General features: G+C 34.1%; 1 protein-coding gene across 1 annotated transcript in view; it reads right to left on the bottom strand.

Annotated features, from left to right (window-relative positions):
* LOC145246762 (sucrase-isomaltase, intestinal-like) overlaps nt 1-24,798 on the bottom strand; it is a 1,547,717-nt gene that overhangs the window by 1,219,822 nt on the left and 303,097 nt on the right. Inside the window, exon 13 of the mRNA XM_080108534.1 lies at nt 12,063-12,180. Within this exon, the coding sequence (XP_079964660.1) occupies nt 12,063-12,180 (118 nt within the window). The remainder of the gene's footprint in view (nt 1-12,062; nt 12,181-24,798) is intronic.

Here is a 24,798-nt window from a genome sequence, read left to right as displayed (position 1 = left end):
GCAAAGTCCATGTGACATATGACGTGACATTTTCAGTGTTTAGCAACGCCAATCTAAACATATACACACGTGTTCGCATCCGCAGTCTCACATAGATCCATATAAACACACACTCTGTTACACATAGTTATGTTTTACTATGATTCTTGCTTTATCTGAAGCCTTCTTAATGTTATCCTCATCATTTAGTTTTATACTAGTGAAAGTAGCTGTTTATGGTGGGTAATCTATACTATCATCAAAGATGTGCATGTCTCCCGCACCGTTTTATTAAATAAATGCAAATTATTAAAGAAAACTGATATTTTGTAGGAACGACCAAGAGTTCGGGAAGGATAAGCCCACAAGACGGCATGGACAACCTCTCTCTCTCTCTCTCTCTATATATATATATATATATATATATATATATATATATATATATATATATATTACTCTCTCTCTTTCTCTCTCTCTCTCTCTCTCTCTCTCGTCCCACGTGCACAGTGTGGAACGATAAAATTGTCGCCCTAGAAACGATTACATGATTCAATTTCCGTTTGATGAAAACCGGGTTTCTTTTTGTTGCATACCATCTACTAGTTGACCAATTCTGTACGAATGCCAAGAGCAATAGGAGCCTTCTATCATGTCTGAAAGTGACAGAATGTTTAACGAGCGAGACCGGAGATGCGCTGTTGTACAACTCATGCTCTCTACTGATCCAAGTTATGCCAACAGGACCGTTTCCAACACTGTCAAAATGTATCGCTGTTGTGCCACGAATAGCAGAGACGTGTCCTGGGTGATGAAAACAAAGTTTCTAGTCACAATTATTGTCTTTGGTGTGGTTTCATGCCACCTCACATCTTCAAAGCCGGTTTGAAAATAAACATCAAAGTGTACCTGGATATGCTGAAGAGTTTGGTGATCCCCTCGTGCAATTAGGTGGCCGCTGGTAGATCCCGAGTGTGGCAGCAGGATTCATCACCGGCCACAGGTCCAAAGAGACCCAGACTTGTTTTCAGAGGAAGGGATACGATTTTCTACCCTTCTTTCACTGCCTCCCTTCTTCCTCGACCTGAACCCTAACCCCCTGGACTACCTCGTTTGGTCATACGTCGGGAGCATCATGAACGCGAACTCCCAGAACACCAAAGCCAGACTGTTATCGGCCATGCGCCGTCGGCGCTTGTGGAAAACGCATGTTCCCAGTTTCGGACCCGTATTGAGGCGGTGATTGAGGCTGAAGGCAGCTACATTGAATAGATGTTCTAGTATATTGTAACCAACCCCATTTGAGGGGAGCAGGTGGCGACATTAAAGAGCTGAATAGCGACATTAAAAAGGTGAAATTGGCCTCGGATTGGAGCTTTTCTCGGACAGCAGCGACTCATTTAATTGTCTCTAACCCATTAGTATTCTTAGTTTCTTTGTCCAATGCGTTGATCCTAAACCACTAGTCCACCATCTCATAGTCACTAAATTCCTTTCTAAACGACCGTATGGTAATCAACTGTATTTTATAAGTATGCCTTTTTTCTGCAGAGAGATTTAATGAAACACCTACTGTAGTTATTATGGTTATTGAATTTGGTTGTAGTGTCTGTGTAAGGCTATGATGTTATTAGCGAATAAGCTCGCACAAATTTTCCATTCTGTTCATTAATCCCATAAAAATTGGGTAGCAAACTGTTGAATATTTGTTTCGTTATATATCTGTAACCCAATCCCTTAGAGGAGAGCAAATGGCGACATTAAAAGGATGAAATTGGCACCGGGTTGGAGCTTTATAAAAGCTTTCCCGGGCAGCAGCGGGTGACTACATGTGAATTATAAATCGAATAATGAAACGACTTCAAGTTGATAATAACAAATAACTTGCTGAGTGCAAGTGCAGAAATTGAGAAACAATAGTAGTTATGTTTTGTCTACAGGGGTTTTGAAGCTGACCCGGAGGTCAAGGATAAAGTCCTCGAGCGCGTAAGATGATATCCAGGAGAAATCGGTGTCAGGGTAAATTGCCTGATCTGGATGCGGGGGAGAGGTAGCTGACTATTCAATAAAAAAGAACCAAGGTTTAATAAGGTTTTTTATATAGATCCACAGAATATTGTGATAAGTGTTTCAGTTCGAACAGGTATGGTATAACAAATTATGGGATTTATCTATTTTATTTTTACTTTCATCATATTTTGCTTTGGTTTTGATACCCCCAAATTAGAAGTTATCTCTTTACAACCCTTCCTTTTCATAACTTATCATACTTTCATAAATTTTCTTTAGGCTGTTTTTGAACCCAGTCAACGACGGGTACTTTTGCTAGTATATATATATATATATATATATATATATATATATATATATATATATATATATATATATATATATATATATATATATATATATATATATATATATATCCTTTGGACTGAATAATGGGGTGGGGGCGAACTGAATTATTTTGCCACCGGATGGCGATCTGTTGAGTTGTTTGTTTTCAGAGTACGACCCACCTGTAGAATAAACGGCATATCAACCTTAGACTCAAGGATGATTGAGAAACCCCCGACTATGATTTAGGATTGACCGGTAGTGACCAGGGGGGGGGAGCGATCGTATATGAGAAGATCACATATAATCAAGGTATCTAAATTGATTTTTTTTAGTAAAAGTTTTAAAATAAAGCGGAAGTGTTGTTCTCTTTAGAGGGACGAATTTATTTGTACCTTTACAAGGTGATATGAAAAACTTGTCGCATTACGCATTCACTTTCTTGATCGTTAAATATTACAGAACAAGCAATGGTTAGACATTTTCCGAGGTACAAAATGAAACAAAATTAAGGCAAAGAAAGCGAATAAAATCATTGCCGTAATGTTAATAGAACAACAGGCTTAGTTTAGGATCAATACATATAAAAAAATATCAAAACATGATAATCGATTTTTAAAAATAAATATTGCTAGATTAATACACTTAGTATATAGATTAGCAATTAATCAACAATATAAATCTTACCTGTCTGTTTAAATGTATGTATGTATGTATGTTTTTATGTCTGCCTAAAACTTTCGATAGTGGCGATGGATATTTACGAGATTAGTATCATGTTGAAGCTCGACCCATCGGACAACAAATATCGAATGATTGGCTAAAAACATTAATTTGTTCGCCTTTAACTGAGCACTTTTCTACAGGGAGGGGCGGCTTTTTCTGTCGATATTTTCGAAATCCATCCTCTTTTTTCGATTGACTAGCATTAATTAAAACATTCGCCACTTCCAGTTTGGTGATGGTTGCAATAGCAAAGACGTCACGTTTTTTTTTTTTTTTTTTTTTTTTTTTTCGCGTTCATTTCCTCCTTCACGGTATGCGTTCAAGCCTGCCTATTACCACTATTTTCTTCTTTTTTTGTTGTTCAACACACACTTCCAAACACCCGGGCAACGTCGGGCACTCAAGCTAGTCTCTAATAAATAATAACTAAAATGAATAATTAAAACATGTTACCGAAGCTTGCTTTCCGGGCTGTTGGAAAACTGCTTCTGTTGTACCAGTATTCAAGAATTCTGGCGAAAGGAAAGACCTATCAAATTATCGCCCCATTAGCCTCCTCCCACTTTTTGCCAAAATATTTGAGACCATAATTAACCATGCTCTAGTCCATCATCTTACAGATGCTAAACTACTGACTGACAAACAATATGGATTTAGACAAGCCCGTTCCACAGCAGACATCCTAACTGTGATCTCTGAACGTATATACCATTCACTGGACAAAGCGGGGGAGGGCAGAGCGGTAGCTCTAGATATATCTAAGGCTTTTGACAGGGTATGGCATGAGGGTCTCCTCAGTAAAATCAGATCATACGGTATCACTGGTAGAATACTTAACATAATTAAATCCTTCTTAGATAAGAGAAAAATCCAGGTTGTCCTCGACGGTCGTACATCTAAACAATATGATATAAATGCGGGGGTGCCCCAGGGTTCTATCCTTGGACCTCTATTGTTCCTGATATTCATAAATGACCTCCCCGACAAGATTGCCTCTGAGATGGGTATATATGCTGATGACACTACACTGTATGGCAGACACGACAGGAAGACGAATGAACACATTTCTAAAGAAATGGCAGAAACACTAGAGGAAGACCTCCAATCTGTAGTGGAATGGGGACAAAAGTGGTTGGTCGCGTTCAATGCTGCTAAGACTAAACTAGTTTCATTCAATAATTACAAGAAACCCTCTCTACCACCCATAGCAATGGCCAACGACTCTTTATCTGAGAGTCCATCTTTCAAACTCCTTGGCCTAACGTTCACAGGAAACATGAGTTGGAACAATTACATTGAAGGCATTGCCAGGGCCGCTGCAAGAAAGGTGGGCTCTCTCTACCGTGCTAGAAAACTACTAACACCCGAAAGTATCCTGTACCTGTATAAGGCCACCATTCGCCCATGTATGGAGTATTGCTGCCACATCTGGGCTGGTGCATCTGCTACTAGTCTCTCGCTCCTTGACAAGGTTCAAAAGAGAGTCGCAAACCTGATAGGCCCTGAACTGTCATCTAAGCTTCAGCCTCTGTCCCATCGACGAAATGTTGCATCCCTCTGCCTTTTCTACAAGTATTTTAGTGGTGAATGGTATGACGAACTGCAATCACTTGTGCCCCCACGACGTGAGCACCCTCGACAAACCCGACAGGCTGCTAAATCCCACCCCCACACTGTAGAGATCCCTAGATGTAAAAGATCTTTCTACTCCAATAGTTTCTTCCCCAGAACCGCTAGACTCTGGAATTCCATTCCAGGTCCCTGCTTCCCCAACAGTACTGACGTGCAGAAGTTCAAGTGTAACGTGAACCGACACCTTGCTGCCCAAATCCCTACATAGTACCCCAGTAGTTGTTGCCCCTGATAGTAGCCCCCTACACCAAAGTGGCAATTTGCCTTGTTTGGGGTGAAAATGTAATAAAAAAAAATAAAATAAAAAAATAAAATAAAATAAAGAATTTTTAATTTGATTGCATTCCAATGGTTCACACATAGTTTACAGAATTTGAACACCCTACATTTGATAAAAGGATTTTTCCCTCGAGATATATAGTCTGAAACACACACATAAAATCATTGTGTTTAAGTTTTCACCAAACAAGTGAGATTTACTATAATAAGAATGATATTGTTTTTGACAAATAGAAGTATGTTCGTATTGAGAAAGAATTCTCAATACGAACATATTTCTACTTACTGCCGTGGTAGAGACCTTTTAATACTTCTGTATAAACAGCAATTTTAAAAGGAACCCACTGGTAAAAGGTCGGGAAATCGTAAAACCTGTAGACATTCGTGAGCTGTTAACATTAATTTGTATCTTGTTGATTTTTCTTGCAATGAAGAAAAGGCTTTTCACGGAGTGATACATCGGGGTGAAAAAAAAAACAGAAATGTACCCGTATTTATGACAACTTATTTATTCGATGTTGTTGTGATCGAGCTTTATTGTGTGACCATTAATATATATATATATATATATATATATATATACGTTTTAACTTGTTGACGTATATTAATATAAATCTTTTTCCTAAAAGAACAAACTTTTCGGCCGTTATTTGTGTGTTAAAAGGTATGCGTGTACAGCGTGTGGTGCGAGTAGGAGAATAGAGTATAGCCAATGAGAACTGCACGCATTTGAAACTCTCTTACGTTTCCCTGCTTTCCAACTGGCTGCAATATGGTCGTCTTCAAGTCCAACGTAAACAAGTTCTTAAATAAGCCGCCCCCTTAAGTAATCCATTTTATTAAATTTCCACTACTAACAATTATTAAATATAGAAAATATGAGAAACTTTTAGATTTAAAACAATTTAAAGAATTTTTGTTGCACTCATAAAAATTATATCTAAACTGTATACTGCAGTGTATGGTTAAAAATGATAAAAGCGAACACTTTTTTTTATTAATTTGAAAGTTCAATGTATAATTTGTATCGGTTTCTAACATCTAGAGTAGAATCTAATAATATTGGTTAAATATTCATACCATAATGAATTATTTGTTTATTATTTGTCGACACACACAAAGTTCGTTTTATAAAATAGTAGAGATACTATTATATAAAAGGAACTTTGTGTGTGTGTGTGTGTGTGTGTGTGTGTGTGTGTGTGTGTGTGTGTGTGTGTGTGTGTGTGTGTGAGTTCGTTTGCTATAGACTCTACAATGGCTGGTACGATTTTTATGAAATTTCTCATAATTATACATTGTCTATCTGGCATAGGTTTTGTATCGAATGTTTTCGAAAAGTATCGACTATCAATAATCCAAAAAGTCCGGAAAAAGAAGGAACCATCGATTTTGACAAAAGTTTACATCTTATATATTACAGGTGAGAGTGAGTATAACATTACAGGTGAGTGTGAGAAGTTCTATCACTTGACAAGCAGAAACACCCGGTCTATAAAATCAACAGTAGATTATTTGATATGACAGGGGTGTGTAAGAAATGAACGTTTCTGTTTAGAGCACAACTGAAGCATGCTGCTTGACATTTTCATTTTAAACTTAAATTCAAAACAATTATCCCCGCACATGCAGAAAGGTAAGACATATAAAATCAATAGTACGTTCATTAATACGACAGGAGTTCACTCAAATTTTTTTAGACTAAAGATACATGATACTTGGCTTTTGCATTCAATTTGTATTAAACTTTAATTCACGCCCTTATATATAAATTAATTTTATCAAAGCAAAGGTAGGATCTCTATAGTGCAAAGTAGACTGCAATGTGTTGAAGACTAATTCACTGCAGAGAAGCATTCAAACCTTCGTCTCGGTGCATCACAATTGGTTCCCAATTTGAGCATGCAGTCAATCGATTTGATTGAAAAAAAGGCGATTTCACCGATTTGAAAGACAATAAAAATATGGGAGTGTGAAAAATATAATATTATAATATATTATTATATTATTATATTATCTATATATATATATATATATATATATATATATATATATATATATATATAAGTGAACGTGTCTGTGTGTCTATGTGTCCGTGTATCTGTGTACATTTTCCTATGCAATAACTTTCTCAAGTTTTAATCTACAGACTCCAAATTTGATATACAGGGTACTGAGATTTGGAAAAATCTTTGTAATCCGTTTTTGGCCGGAAATTTGGCTGTTAAGGGGTAACTTTTAACGATTTGACCTTTGAGAACTCTACCAAACTCCTCCGACAATTTTGGGTTGAAACACTTGAAATGTTAGATAAAGGACCTATGGACATGGATCTAACTTAATAACTTGATTTGAGTCCAAAATAATAAAGGTTAAGGGGCCATAACAGGGGTCAAATTTTTACAAAACATACACCTCAAATACCCGGGCAACGCCGGGCTGAAATGCTAGTATATATATAAAAGTGAACGCGTTTGTGTATCTGCGTGTGTGTCTATGTGTCTGTGTACATTTTCCTACGCAATAACTCTGTTAATTTTCAGTCTACAGATTCCAAATTTGATAACCGGGTACTGAGATTTGGGGAAATCTTACTAATCCATTTTTTGGACAGAAATTTGGCTGTGAAGTGGTCAAATTTCAACGATTTGACCTTTGAGAACTCTACCAAACCCCTCCGACAATTTTGGGTATAAACAATTGAAATTTTATGTATAGGTGCCTTGGTCATGGATCTAACTTAATAACTTGATTTGCGCCCAAAACAATAAATGTTAAGGGGCTATAATAGGGGGAAAAAATTTAAAAAATTGACCTCTGCGGTTTCTACCAAATTACTCAGACAATTTCTGGTCTAAACATTTGAAATTTACATAAAGAGTATTCAGAGATGGGGCAAGTTTTTCAATCGGTTTGGGTCGAAAATTCCAGCTATAAATATATAAATGTATGTATGTATGTATGTATGTATGTATGTATGTATGTATGTATGTATGTATGTATGTATGTCTGCATGTATGTATGTATGTATCTTTGCATGTCTGCCTAAAACTTTCGGGAGAGGCGACGGATTTCACCAAGATCATTATCGTTTGAACTCGATTCCTCAGACGTAAAAATACCGAATAATTGGCTAAAAACAATTTTTTTACCCTCAACTGGGTACTTTTCTACAGGGAGGGGTCACTTTTTTCGTCGATATTTTCGAAAGTCATCCCCACTTTTCGATTGGCTACCCTTAATTAAAACATACGTCACTCCCGGTTTGACGGTAGTCGTAACAGCAAAGACCTCACGTTTTTCCCCTTTCTTTTCCTCCTTCACGGAACGGGTTCGAGCCTACCTTCCTTCTGAATATGTTTATAAATATTCCTTACGTTGACCGAACTCTCTTAAATTGTTAACACAGAATGCTCAGGTGCCCCTCCTTCAAATTGAAAACGGGGCTCTCCATTTCAAAGTCGCTGCCATTTTGATTTTTTTGAACCCGGTTCGTGAATTAAAAAAAAAAAAAAATATTTTTACAAACTACTTAAAAATACAAACCAATTAACTTTTCTACCAATAAAATTAACTTTTATTGACGATGGTAACATTTATTTCTTGTATATTTATATTATTATATATATAACATTTTCTCTTTGTAAGGAAACATCATTTTGTTGGTCACTCTTGGCTACGAATGGAAACAAAGTTGATATAAAAAATATATTTTCGCGAAAATTTTCTGTACTTTCATCATATTTGCTTAGGGTGAAATTTTTGAGTATCAAAACCTATCTCTTTACAACCCCCTCCTTTTCATAACCTATCATACTTTCATCAATCACAGTCCATTTTCTGTAGACTGTTTTTGAACCCAGTCAACGACGGGTACTTCTGCTATTATATATATATATATATATATATATATATATATATATATATATATATATATATATATATATAAAGAGAGAGAAATAGAAAAGGAAAGAAGAGCATCTACTCGTTGATATGGATGGCAGTTGAAACGTCAGAAACAATCAACTATTTATTTTTACCTTACCCACACTGATTTTTTTTTTTACTTTCCCGAGAGGGTCGCTCAGTGTAAACCATCTCCATACAAAGATTTTATAGTTCGAACACCTATTTTGGATAAATGTTTTAATCTATTTCTATTCAAATGTTTAATTGCGAGAATTATAACGATTGGACAAGATCTGAAGTTTTAAACAAAGCACAAAATATTAACATTCGTCATGAGACATATATACCTTTGCTAATCTCGCCATCCGTGTTTGAAATGAATGTAGTAATTCTGAGTGATGAGGTTTTTTGGGGGTTTTTTTTTTACACAGTGATCACCACTTATCAAGGCCCGGAAGCCACTCAGGTATAAGGGTTATTGCAAGTACATTACGTTAGTGAGGAGATTTGCTGAAATGTTTACTTAAGGGGGCAGTTCATTAGGAATTTGTTAACATTGGACTTGAAGACATCCAAGTTGTAGTCCGGAGGGAAGCAGGCAGACGGAACAGAGTTCCACAGGCGTACAGTTCTTAGAAAGAAGCTTTGTTCATGGAATCCGCGTTTTGATTTAGGCACAGATACTCATCTAGGGAAGTGGTCGGCCCTATTCCAGTTTCACTTAGAAATAATATGTCCGGTTTCGTCTCCTGTAATTGGGTTTCAACCTCTGGAAGGTTGGAACGTAGACCCCTGATGTTGGAGAAGGAGACCTGGTAGTAGGGGTCTACGTTGGAAGATGGGGTTCTAGGTTTAATCGAGTTTTTATTCTGGAGATATTTCATGTTGAGGTTTTGGGATTTGTGGAATAGGTCGGCATACTTGGTTAGAGCAGTACAGAGAGGGAAAGTAAGAGAGAAACAGACAGGAATTTTTTTTTTTTTTGTGGCACACGAAAAGGTAAAGCCGTAACAATTACCCACTAGTATGGCATCGAGAGGCCCCACCAGAGACTACTGCATGGTCCAGATCCACTCATCAAATGGCAATACAGCAGTCCCAGTTCCCAATTATTTAATTCATTTGAAATAGTGTTAATGAAACTTACTTTTATATATAAAAAAACTGATAGAGTCTAACATTGTTTATATGAATTATTTGTAATTTGTCTACGTACGTTTGCAGTAATTATTTGTGGCAAAATTGAGATGATTATATGTGAAAAAATTGTTAAGAACGATATTCACCACGCTGGGTTATAATTAAAAAAGAGTGAAATTTTCTATCTAGGATAAGTTGTACAATTAGAGCTTGGTGAGTTATTACGTGCGAGCTGAAAAGAAGAATCTAGAACTAGGATAAGGAATGATGTCATTGACGACAATGGTTAAGTAATGTGATGACCACTAAGAAGAGAGTAAATGAAAAACGTGTGAATATTAGTTTTCTTTGCTCACTTCATAATGTCGATGGATATGCAATCAAATAAAAAACAAATTATTCAGTTATTACAATAGAAAAATGCGAGCATGAAAAGTAATATGGTTAAGCTTAAAAATGGAAAAGTTGAGGACTAGTTGTTAAAACTGGAAAAAAGGATAAGATATTCTAGTAAAAATATAATAAACGTATAACTTAAAATATTGCAGCATTAAGAATTGATTATATAATGTTAAATTGAATTTTTTAAAAATGCTGCATTTTTCTATTGTAATCCATGATTTTCCAGTTTTCCAATAAATTCACTTGTTCTTTGTTTAATTTCAGTTTAATTTTTTTGCGTCCATAAACGTAACGTACACATGTGTCAACAATTTACGGCACACATTTGCTTCAATAAAATGCCCCCAATTATCTCCCTTGCATCCTTTTATTCTGTCTGTTTCACTTGTTACTTCTCTTTCGCGACAGCAGTGAATTAGTAGCAACACTACTTTCTGAAGCGACGTGGTTTCTATGGAAACCAGTCGTAAAAAACGTTGCTCATCTCCTTGCGTTTTTTTTCTTTTTACGATTTTGAACACCACTGAATTCATCATAGCTTTTGTTTTACTAAACGAAAATTAAAATTTTCTTTTTCACAATATAGCTAAGTAGGTGGTCTATAAACTATAGAAATTGTTTGAAATTTGGTTGAAAAATGAGTGAGCGGTGAAACTTTAAAATAGTTCTAAATGAGTATCACTGATACTTAACCATATATTTAAATACTGCCGTGTTTGAATGATAAATTGCTTTGGAGGTTACTATAGCAATTGCAAATTTATAGTTAAGTTTTCTTTTATAAAAAGGATAAACGTTATGTTATCTCGTGTTTGAGTCAAATTATTTTCACCCTTCTACTATGTGAAGCAAAATTGTGCATGTATGTTGGAATTAGGATTCATGTTCTACAAATATTAGAAATTGCATAATATATAAGCACATTTATTCTCTTTTAATATTTCTCAAACAATAATAGACACATTATTTTAAATACCTATTGTTTACGGGTTCAAATGAAACTGAATTAGTTAGCAAGTTAATATTTAGAACAACGTCTTAATTCGGATTATTTGGATTACTCAGCCTACTGACTTCATTTTGACTTTTTTTCACAACATTTTGGCAGATGTAACTTCCGGCCTTTTTCAGGTGTATCTTTTTGAACTCAGGAATATCTTTGTCAAAATTGGGAATCTGCACGAAATTTACACCTGAACCCTTTATTTAATCCATGGGTGTAGCGTGCTCACGTTTCATCAGTTGTGAAGTTATTCAAAATTGTATTTTTCGCGTCACCCCCGCCGAAGATTGAACTTTCGACCACCAAAAGAGTATCAATTACAACTGAATTTTATTAAGTACTTTATTTGTTACACCACGGGTCTTTTCTGAAGAAGGTCGGGGGATTACACCGTCTTAAATGCTGCGAAAATTAGACCCAAGATAAGAACAGAAATTCCAAATAATCCGAATTATCAATCGTTATCTCAAAAATTCAAAAACTTGTTAATGTTATTATGTAGTAATTTGGAAATGCATTGTCAAATCATCCCTCGGGAATTCGAGAAAACTTAAATAAGACACGAAGAATCAGCGTTTTCTCTTAATCTTGAAGAGTATGTTTACTTAATGCATCCAATATTGACAAGTTTAATTAAAAGGAAAACAGAAATACTTACTTATAAGTACGGAGGGCATGGCTGTGACCATAGAGACTGTGTACGTCATAATGTTGTCCCCACGATTGAATGGCGTCCATACAAATTGTTTTGTCGTACAATTTACCTCCAAGAACATCTGTCAAGAAAATAAGAGAATGATCTTTTTATTACAATTATAGAGAGACACACACCAAAAGGGAAAAGTTAAAATATTCTCGTACGACGCTTGTTTCAAAAGAAAAGCCTCCTACTCTTTTAACTAAAAAACTAAAACGTTTAATAGCTACGAAGACGGGGATGGTACCATTAAAACTAGCAACCTTTTGTGCTAGAGAATTTATTTTTCTACATAGTCACCACCATTTTTAATGCACTTTTGCCAGCCTCTTTTGATGCCTCGGTTGTAAAAGGCTGCAATGCGCTTTTTCACTTACTTCTCTGTCGTCAATTTGAAATCAACGACCCCATCTCATAACTGTATTGATATATACTACATCGGCTTTCTAAACGTTTAAGAAGTGGCGGTGAATGTTCATCGGTTCATTTTTTTCTTCATGAAGAAATTAAATGGCGCATCTCTGCTTCGGATTAATGTCCATGACAGGGGTTGCTTTCTTAACGTCATTATCTTCAACAGAGAGATGAAATTTTAATGCCATGAATGCATAAGTTCAGTCATCATAACAATGAAATTGTTAAACTTCTATGTTCAATTCGGGCTGAATAAAAAAAAAGAGTGCATTACTTTTGGCACGTCTCTCATATTCCTTTTTTCTGGGGAAAGACACTATAAATACTCAACCCATAATTAAGTAGATTCAGGAGGTGTGGGCGGAATTAAAACCTCTTTAAATTCTTTACGTCCATCTGATCTAGGCGTTTAGTGATTACGGTTCTATTCCAAAGCGTTATAGACCAAACATGCATGGCTGACCACACTGTCTACCAAGCTTCAGTCCGAACCAATGGCCGCAGTGTTTCATCCCTATACTTCTTTTACAAATACTCCAACGGAATGTGCTCCGTCTAACTTACTGAACATGTGCAAAAATCCCATTAAATACACTAGCAATATGCTTGTTCCAAATCGCATATTGTTGCTATCATATATGATGTAAGCATTGTGACAATTCTTGGTTGACATATGCCGCCCTCTTACACGATGATCTCATAACAAAAGAACAAATACTACACTAACATCTAAAAGAAGGGGATAATGCCTGAGAGGATCGTTTCCTGGCAAAGAAGCAGATTCTAAACTACTCACCGACTTCAGAAAAAAAGGAGGAGGTAATGCATAAGAGGATGGTACAACAACAGAACAGATATTACACTAATTCCATTCATCATTGAAATATAGTCAATTTTTCTGATATAATACATAATAATGCATTAATAGATGCTATAATATTACATTAAAATAAATAATAGCATAGTTTTTGGCTTCAGACAAGCAGATTGGAAATACTCATTAGTAATCGACAAATCTGAGAAAAACTACATACAGACAGAACGTCTTACAAAGATGCTTTAAATATAGTACCTATTTACAATGCCTCCCCACAAGACAGATTTAAACACTAGGGTCGCTTTTACGAGGAGAAAAGGAACAAAAATTTGTCTCCGTCGTGAATGATTTCTCCTCACCAGAAAGAGAATAAGAAATTGAAATGTAGCATCTGAACACGGATACTACACTTTAATCTTGGCCAAAAGGCAAAGGAGAACAAATCACTTTATTAGCTTTGCCTTAAAACCGGCACCAATATCAGAATATTTATTTGGAATATCCAACTTTCCTTTTAAGGGGTGAGAAGGTTTATTTGGCATATTCCACTTTTCATTTTTAGAGATGCACACCATGATAACTGCCGAAGCGAATACGGATAATAATATATAGATAATAGTATCAGTTTTGGCTTCAGACAAGCAGATAGGAAATATTCGTTAGTAATCGACAAATCTGAGAAAACTACATACAGACAGAACGTCTCATAAAGATGCTTTGACGCATTTAAAATAAGATGCGTCCATTCAAATTGAGCGATTAGTGGTGAAAATACTATTTGAAACTGAAACGTAACAGACCAAGAGGTGGACGCATCTCTCTTGGAGATAAATACGTTCACATATCTAAAATTAGATGTAAAAAGGGAATATAAGAAAAGAATCTAAAAAGGATAAAAAGGAAACAAGAGTTAGTCCCCATAAAAATTGATTGTTAACCTGGGGTCTGCTACAAAAAAAAGATAACCTCATGAGATTCGTCGTCCGTGATTCAACTGACTCAGTTCTCGGCACAACGTTACACTTGCTGTATATTACATTAAAAACCTACAATATGAAACTTGCAATCGCCATGTTTAATATAATTGTCCAGAACATCGTTGCAAGAAATAAAAAAAGAGATACGAAAGTAACAATAATGATCGTATCTTGCCCCTTCTGAATCGATGCACGCCATAATGGCTTCGAAATAATACATTATAACGTCATTATCGCACACCAAATCCCGGTGGTAACGTCCTATTTACTGTAGAGTTTCCAAAGCGTCCAAGTATAGGCACCTGTAAATTACTATCCAATATAATTGTGTTTGCATCAGAGTATCGTGGGTGGCAGCAAATTTGCAATAAACTTATTTTGGTTTATTCAGCCGTAGTAAGTTTGATTTTAGCACAATATGTTTGAAAGGTTCGATGGTACACTAAGTCAATATTCGTTTTCTTGGACTCATAACTATCACTATATATATGAAATTAGGCGTATCCATATGTTCACATATATACAGAATTCATTCCAAAAATAATTAACCGATCATTGTGAATTCTGCAACACAGCTGCTAGTTGTAAGAGTGGAAATGTGGACTATATTTAGTTTGATTTAGTTCTATGCAAAGCTGGTAAAATGATTAGAAGCCTTCGTGAAAATTCAGAGACCTCTAATTTTTGTGAAATATGGGGCATCGGTATAAGGCATTAATGATTGAATACTTCCTAAAACTTAGGTTTGGGGAATATTTTAAAGAATATTAACGAGGGATATTTCAGATTTGCATTTAAGTTCATCCACAGTAAATAGACGTTAGTTTAGGAAGATTCCCTTTATTTGTATTTCTTCTTAAACTACTTTACCTTAAGCTTTAAATTTTAGAAATTTTGATCAAACTTTTCATAAAGGTTCTAAACGTTAATAGAAAAAAATGGAAACCGGCTTTCTCCAAAGGAGGGAGTTTCATGGGAGTATACAATTCACGCGCAGCCCCTAGTCGCATATATACTCCCGTCAGGAGGGATGACGAATTAGGTTTCCGCAACTCTAGTAGGAGGTTTCGACGTCCTCCTACATGCAGCGCCTGGAATTTCCAAATTGGTCACCTATCTTGTACTGACTAGGCTCAACGTTGCTTAACTTCGGTGATTTAAGGAGAACCGGTGTGTAAACATAAGGTTTAATATCATTTTATCTTGATTGTAATCCGGGCAAGAGGTTAAAAATGTTGTGCAAAACTGTTCTGTTCGATAAATTAATTTTACCAATTCTGCGACTTCTTATGATATATAGAAAAGTCACATTTCTACCGGTATCTGTGTTTACCAAAATTATCAGAAACTATCAAATATATACTTAGGAATCTTACATAATTCGACCAGATTAATTAATATCTCGGTGCCAGAAGCATTGTTCTTTTCCATTCTATTCAGCAATTGTTAGCAAACTAACACTAAAACTAAATAAACCATGTTTTATGTTTTTATCTCTTCCTTTCTTGTTTCTTTTTGTCTATTATATTGAATGTTTGTCAAAAAGTTAGGGAAAGATAGTCTTAAAATAACAATTTGATATATATGTTTTCTTTTTTGTTTTTTGTTTTTTTCGCATCCAATATCCCCATCGTCATCAAACATGGTCAGAATATTGGTCATGGTCTGACTTACAACTGATTTAATTTTCGTATATATATATATAGGTCAACGGTAAAAGTCAATGTTACTAACGTTCTGTCTACTGTATAGAATCACTAGTGGGGTTTGTACTTGAGAATTGTTTCGACGCTTACAAAACAAGCCAATCGTTGCTAAAATGCTTGTCTGAAATAACAACAAGAGGAGACTTGATTCCAAATATTTCTCATGTGTTATATCTCCACTCTTTGGTTTTCATACATAAAATATATTTCACAGTGTATTAGGATTATTTGATATTGGAGATATTCATAATCGTTCCCTATTTCTAAAAGAGGGGAGAAATATTTTGCATCTCCCTTTGCTGTCATTTCAGATCATGCTTTATCAGTGCACAATATTCAAAATTACTGATGATCAGTATTCCATGCCGATCAGTAATTTGTATGGCATGAGTAAATTGTTTGAATCTGTCAATCATCTCAGCAAAACCAATCTACTTAGTGACAAGTAATATGGATGCAATATTTAATGTTGACGTTTTGACTGAAATATCGCATAGAGTCTCTTATATCAATGGAGGCTTTATTTTAGAGCAATAACTCTTAACGTAGTAAAGACCTTTGATTGGGTTTGTCACAAAGAAATGCTTTTCTAACTCACCAGCCTTTTAATATCAGGCAATATTTTAGCCACCATTAAATATTTTCTTTCTGAAAGAAATATATGTAATATAGTGCGTGGACAATATCAGCTGCAGCGAAGGATGGCTAGCATGTGAAAAGGTTAGAAGTAGCAGCAGCAGAAAAACGCGCATATGCAAATTAGGAGGTGTGCGCGAGAAGAAGAAGAAGAAGAAGAAGAAGAAGAAGAAGAAGAAGAAAAGAAGAAGAAGAAGAAGAAGAAGAAGAAGAAAAAATGCAACACGTGCTCGCGGGAGATACAAAGTGTGCATCAAAAAAATGGACATGTGAGGTCGAAGGCGAGAAATGGCTGGCTGATGCCAGTTTGAGGTCAAGGAGAAACAAAGTTGGCGTCGAAGAGAATGGGCATGTAAAGCGAAGGCGAGGAATGGTTGGCTCCAGTGAGAGGAAGGGGAAGCGATTCCGGGCTAAAATTGACATCTGGCAACCATAGACTTTTTCAAGTGCGGTCGAAAATAAAGGTCATAAAAAACTTTTGTTGAAAAAGATAAAATGCTGACTTAGATTCATATTTATTTATTTATTGCCTTCGTTTGTTTGTAACGTTGCCATTACAAACATAAGAAGTTGTTGATAGGCAAAAATCTGAACCACATACGTAGTATAACATCGGTGAACCACAAGGATTTACTTTTGCCCAACTCTCATGTTGGTCTTCATTAATATTTCATCTAAGATCATATATTTATATATACAACAGCCTATGGCAGCACTTCGAAGAGTATTGTTTATAATGATATTTCTTTCGATGTACAACATGTGGTGTCGTGGCTTGTTACTTTTATAATCTTTATAACCAAACCTCTTTTTTCATCCCCAAACATCTCTCAAGTAACATACATCGGTGGAGCGATAACAAAACCCAACTTAGATTAAACATAACAATTCTTGTTTATTTTTTAAAAATATCTATTTCAAGTACGTGCCAAAAATCGTCTATGATTTTTTTTATTGGTGTTAATAACATTCTAATGTTAATAATTTCTCTATAGATTGATTATGCAAGGGAAAAAAATCAGGAGATGGAAACATGAGAATATGCCAAACTTATAAAGGAACCTATTTATAAAGTGTCATCATACAGAAATACTTTTCACGTTGTTAATAAGTAAAAATCGCATTCATAGAAAGAGAAAACTATTATTATTATTATTATTATTATTATTATTATTATTATTATTATTATTAAACAGGTTAAAACACAAATAATCCCGGGCGTAGTTGGTACGCTACGTGTAGTATACAGTCGTCTGGAAGGAGATTTGAAAAAACTACGAATATCCGATGTTTTGGGACGGCTTTCAGACATCTACTATTGTAGGTACCACTAATATCCTTAGGAAACCACCTGATTTGCAGCCGGGATTGAGGAACAGTTCTCTGAGAATGAATCCCATCTCTTTTCAGGAAGACATTAGTAAAGGAAAAGAGAATTATTATTATTATTATTATTATTATTATTATTATTATTATTATTATTATTATTATTATTATTAAGATTCTTCTTATTGTTGCTGTTATTATTGTCTCACTGACATGTTCACACCAGCCATCATCAAAGAATTCTTTTTGAGAAAAAACTGTGGTGTTCCTTGGAGTCTGAGTGACAACAAGTTATCTCCGATTTCTAATATACCACGCCTCTTTCGATAACATTTACAATTTAATTTTTTATCTCAAAAGCCGTTTACCATTGTTCTTCACAAGAATTTGAGTGGCAAAGCCTCAGTCGTCTTCGCACACAGCCAGTTGAAGTCTGTTAAGTGATTTCTCTCGTCGGTCTTTCCATTCTCTTTGACCCTCTTCGGTTATTATGTGTGGTATTTGTTGATGCCGTCACTTTTGACGGGGTTGTCATAGTTGTTTTATTATTGCTATTATTATTATTAATAATTTATAACCGTTTCTGTAGCGATGTTGGCACAGTATCTGAGGATGTCAATTTCAGCCTTTGCATAGATTTTTTCTAGCATTATAGCTACTATAAAGAAAATGATTTACGAAGGTTTATGGGAAAATACGTTACATATTATTTGCATGAGTAAGTTACCACGATGAATATTGTACGTATTCTTTTTATTGGAAAAAAATGGAAAATGTTGCAAGCTAAAATATTTAATCATGAACTAAGATCAAATACTCCTGATGTCTACTCCTGTTGCTGGACAGTAAAAAAAAGTCATTTACTTCAAGCACTAATGTTTTATATGTATTTATGTTATGTTAATTTTTTTACATTTATAAAACATGTATTCTTTAGACATGCGTAAAATCCCTGCTCGAATATTGATATTGGACAACTAATACCTTCGGAAAGTGTACTCTGCTTATTCCTTTATTGTAACATGTGTTTATATATTCTTACGAATTGACAGACTCTGAATACCATCACAAATATCACACAAACACAAAATATACAATGACACCTAGTAATATCTGTGGCCTGGCAAGGCCACAGGGAGGAAACCGATGCAGCAAAACTGAAGCTGGCCGGCAGGCCACTATATATACATATGTAATCAAATTTGAGCATATTTTATTGGTTTGAAAATATAGGTTCTTTTTACCAATTATCATAATATTTTAATCATAGAATAGTATTATAATCTTAAAAATATTTCAAATGTTCATGTTGTTTCGACCCATAGAATCAAAGATATGAATATTTAAATATCTAATTTGGCGCTATATATATATATATATATATATATATATATATATATATATATATATATATATATATATATATATATATATATATACCACTTTTGTGATAATTTTATAAGTTTTAAATCTGAGTTACTATTGATCAGAATTTAACCAATGAAGGCTTGTTAGAAAGGTAATGATCTGAATTGAGTAGTGGGCTACGTGACATTCACCCTAAAGTCGTACATTAAGGGGGTATTCCATCATCCAGAACCTGTTTTGGAACTTTTCTACGACCATAAAAATGTTTCAGTCATAGTCATTTGTTTTCCTATTTTTGCATATAGATTAGGCTAAAACTTGCTGCTATAGTTTCAAACTGTCTGAAATAACAACAAGAGGAGACTTGGTCCAAATATTTCTCATATGTTATATCTCCACTCTTTGGTTTTCATACATAAAATATATTTCACAGTGTATTAGGATTATTTGATATTGGAGATATTCATAATCGTTCCCTATTTCTAAAAGAGGGGAGAAATATTTTGCATCTCCCTTTGCTGTCATTTCAGATCATAGCAAAAGGTTTTAGTCTCCCCTCTATCAAGATCAGTTATTTGGCATATATATATATATATATATATATATATATATAAAATAAAATAAAAAATAAATAAAAATTACTTTATATCATTTTTCTTTTACCTCCTATTCCCCTAAACTCACCTTTTTTTTAACCAGGTAAGATCTGTGACTTACTTGTAGTTTCATTAAATAGTTTTATATGCAAAATCCGATGCCGCATTTTGCTAATTCCTGCCCTCTGATGAGAAGGAGAGTATTTCTTCGAAACTCCGCGGATTAAGGACCATCCACTTATCTTGTGCTTCCTTTTTTAAAATTAAATATGTTTTTAACTCTTTTTCAAGATGTCTTTTAACATGTTTTATTAATCATTTGTTTCTATATGTATATATATATATATATATATATATATATATATATATATATATATATATATAAGGAGGCCGCCCGGCAGTACCCAGCCGTAAAATACACTTAAATATGATATTTTGATTAGGGCTGAGTAGATTTCGTATTTATTCGTATTTATTATTATATTATATTGGATGGACTCAATATATAGTAATGCAAGTCATCAGCGTTTAAAAAATTACAATGGCACTTATATATATATATATATATATATATATATATATATATATATATATATATGTATATACATATATTCCTATAAATTTTACTTTTTTGGTGTATTGATACGCACATGAAAAACTCTTTCAACGTTTATCTCTTGACAGCCTAATTTTCGCCCAAAAACTGATTAAAAAGCTTGCTGCCTGTCTGAATTCGCTTTATGTAAAATTTCAAATATTTAGACCAAAAATTGGCTTAATAGTTTGCTAGAGGCGACGGAGGTCAAATCTTTAATACTTTTTTTTTAACTTGGCAGACAAATTTGCGTCCAAACACCTATTAAAAAGCTTGCCCTATGTCTGAATGCAGTTTATGTAAAATTTCAAATGTTTAGATCAAAAATTGGCTGAATAATTTGGCAGAGACGGCAGAGGTCAACTTTTTTTAACTTTGACCCCAATCTTGACCCCTTAATATTTATTCTTTTAGGCTCAAATCAAATTAAAGTGTTAGATTTATGTCCAAGTAATCTACATTTAAAATTTCAAGTGTTTAGACCCGAAATTGGTGGACGAGTTAAGTATGGTTTTTCAAAGGTCAAATGGTTGAACGTTGACCCCCTGATGGCTAAATTTCTGAGCGAAAACCGATTAAAAAGATTTTCCCAAATCTCAATACCTCTTATGTCAAACTCGAGTCTGTAGATCGGAAATTGACAGAGTAGTTTGGTAGGGAAATGTACACACATAGACACACACACAAATACAATTTCACTTTTATAGATATATAGATATTCAACATATGAGTTGTTCTATTTGGTTACAAAGAGAGTTTTGCATTTCCTCCGATGATTCGTGATTTCACTTAACAGACAGTTCAAACCAAGAATGGGAGCATATAAAGAGAGAGAGAGAGAGAGAGAGAGAGAGAGAAACAGATAAATGGAGAAATAAAAAAGTATATTTATAGATATAGAGTCAACACATATAATGATTAGCAATTTCTTTCACTGTGTAAGCAGTTCTTCTTTTATCTTTTGCAAATCTGAAAAGAGTGAGTGTAGTACACTAGATTGTCGTATTGGCACAATAACGTCGTTTACACATAATAAAAACAGATTCATAAAGTCAATTTGCAAGCATATTTTATTAAATATGGTGGACATTCTGTCCTAGGGAAATGTAAACAGACGGTCTGAAATGGCGAATCCCTGGCCGTAACGGACAGACGCGAAGACAAACAGCAACTCCATGCATTATTAATAGGATTATAAATTGTTATTTTTTCTGGTTTTGAGAAAAGCATTTACGCATCGACTGTGTTGCACCCTGTGGCTCTATTCAATTTATCCTTGGAGGTACCTTAAAGAGAAACTGAAATGTACCCGAGGCGACGGGGAACTTTTTACGCGTTGGTTTTTGCTATTTTTGTCTTGTGCAATCTTGCTTGCAGCTGTGCGAGGAAGTTGGGTAAACATCTCGCATCAAATGCTGAACGGAGGGCAAAATAGCTTCTTTCTTTTTCTTCTTCTTTTCTCTCTCTCTCTTTCTCTCCCTTTCTCTCTCTCTCTCCCTCTATCTATATATCTGTCTACATCTACATCTCTTTCTCTTTCTTATGCACGCACAAACACGCGCGCAAATGCACAACATACTGCCATTCACAAACATACGCACACACATACACAAATATATACTAATGCGCATACACAATAAGGCAAGTATCGACCAGCACATGCACAATGAGAGGCAATAAAGTCTCTGGTTAGTTCGCACACACACATACACACGCGCGCACACACACATATAGAGATATACACACATACACACACAAACACACTCGGAAATACGCACGTATATACGGGTATGCAGAAATTTACATAAACACGAAATACCTACCTCGTATTATTGAAATTATTAATACTGATACTATGGAATAATATTGTCATTTGTGTAACGACTGAGATAGAGGTTTTATTAAAATAAAACAAATATTTTAGTGCAATCTGGAATAAATTAGGCTCAATTATACTAGAGGAGATTTTGAGGTTACTTATTAATAATATTAATGTCTCCTCTCACATATTATATAATTAGGTGGTAAACGTAGTAGGCGCTTATAGACTGAAAAGTAACCTTTTTGGTGGGGTAATTTAAATATATGAATAAGGAAGATTAATTATAAACACCCCTCTCATGTGGTTGGTTCAGTCTACATGGAAATTGAATTTCATCAGTTTAGCTTGGCATAAATTTAAGGTTGAATTATCTCCCCTGATTTAAAAGAGTTTTACTAGTGGTTACTAGTCGCGTCTGCATTTCATAACAGTGTTTTAGAAAACAAATGGATGATTAATATTTAGGGAACTATTAGAAAACTATTACAAGGCAAGAAATGAAAAGGGATCGGTATTAAGAAAAGCAAACAAAAAAAGTTATTTTCTCTAAATTACGATATATTAAATTATTATTTTTATCAATAGTAAATCTTAATTGAAAAGTCAAACTTCTACACAGTGATCTAATGTGTGTAATCGTGTATCATAATATATATTCTGGGGATAATTATTAATTTCCTACAAAATATAAAGTTGTTCTTTTTGGTATTTCTGCACTAATAGATTTTTTAAAGTTGAAATTTTTTACTGCTCGAAGATGTACCCGGCGTTGCCTGGTAATAAACGTGACGTTAAATTCCTTTTTAAAAATTAAGTAAAAACGGAAAGAAACTGTGACATGTGCCTGCGAATATTGTTTTTTTTTTTTCTAAATAGTTCACTTCTTGTGAGAAATTACTCGAGTTAAGATCGAAACCCAAACTTAAAGACAGTGAGTCAAGTACGATAGCCATAAAACCAGCTTGCTATGAACTTAAAAATGCGTTTTCAAACCTCGTGAAACAGTTATCAAACAGACAAAAATCTGATGATTCTAAAGTACCAATTTTTTCAATTTGACCCCTTAGCAGCCCTTTTTTCGCATGAAAACCAATTAAAAATTGTTCTACATGTCTTAATATTCTCTATACGAAATTTTAAGTCTGTAAATCAAACATTCGTTGAGTGCATCGGTTGAGAAGTTTCCTCACATACACACACATTTTCACTTTTATAGATATATAGATTTAGATAATTAATTTTTCTAGATCAAATAAACATCGCTTTTTATATATAATTCTTGATAAAACTTGGGAAAAACTTATATTATATACTTCTGGAAAGATTTAATACATCTTTTGAAAAAATATATATTTAATTTTATACTTAACTATTTTAGCCTGACATAAAAGGAAGGAATATAAGATTTCTTAATTCGGTTATTCATTGGATTTGTTATCATTTAACATTTTCATTATTATTTTTGTCTGTAACGAAATGATAAAAAATTTATAAGTTGAAGAAATACTACGGACGATAGATTTCTCAAACATATTTACACAATAATCTTTGTTGATATTAATGAACATTTTGTAATCAAACCCCAACAAAATGTTGGGGTTTGATTACAAAATGTTGATAATTATGTCATAAAGTTTGAATTCTACAGTGTTTTAATTTATATATATACGTACACACATATATATGCATATATATTATTTCCTGCCCACATAAAATGAAGATATACAATATATTATGCATATATTTTTAGTACTTATGTCAACAGTGCTTAATACGTAATAGGGCTAGGATAACAACGTATTTTTTTATTGTTTTGACTTTCGAGTATGTATCCGTGTATATCTTATATGCTTTTATATAGAGTGATGTGGTTATCAGTTGATTAACTGTGTCTAACTGTGTCGGATATATACTCGAGAGTCAAAACAATGAAAAGAATATTTTGTTGTCACAGTGATTACATATTTTTCCAAATTCCAGCCATTTTATTTGACCGTGTATGTCGTCGAACTGGCTTTAGAGCACGTCAGTTAAGAGAAAAAAAAATGCTATAAGAAAAATATAATAAAATGACGTTTTGCTTAGTACTACGTTTTACCTTTTATTAGAAACTAGTTTTCCCTCTCCGGTGTTGCTCTGGAGTATTTACTCGCGTTTTTGCTTATTAAAATACATTTCTTAAAAGGTTACGCTTTAGACATACATTTAAATTTAAAAATTATCTTTCAACCTCCCCCCAAATTATAGTGTTCCTTTTTAAAACATATAAACAGCATCAAAGGTTTTGCAATAAAAATGTGAGAAAGTCTATACTGTCCATCCCAAAATTATCACCAAATATACATTGGTGAAACTCTACAGAGACTAGAGAAAAGAATTAGAGATATAAAAAATATCAATTCTCTGAATGCATTATTTTCTTGTTCATTGTAGCATAGTC

This window comes from Euprymna scolopes, chromosome 24, assembly GCF_053919585.1.
Source record: "Euprymna scolopes isolate OS-2025 chromosome 24, ASM5391958v1, whole genome shotgun sequence".
Taxonomy (NCBI): Eukaryota; Metazoa; Mollusca; class Cephalopoda; order Sepiida; family Sepiolidae; genus Euprymna; species Euprymna scolopes.
Note: the sequence above shows the minus strand (reverse complement) of the source record. Positions and strands in the feature narration are given on the sequence as shown.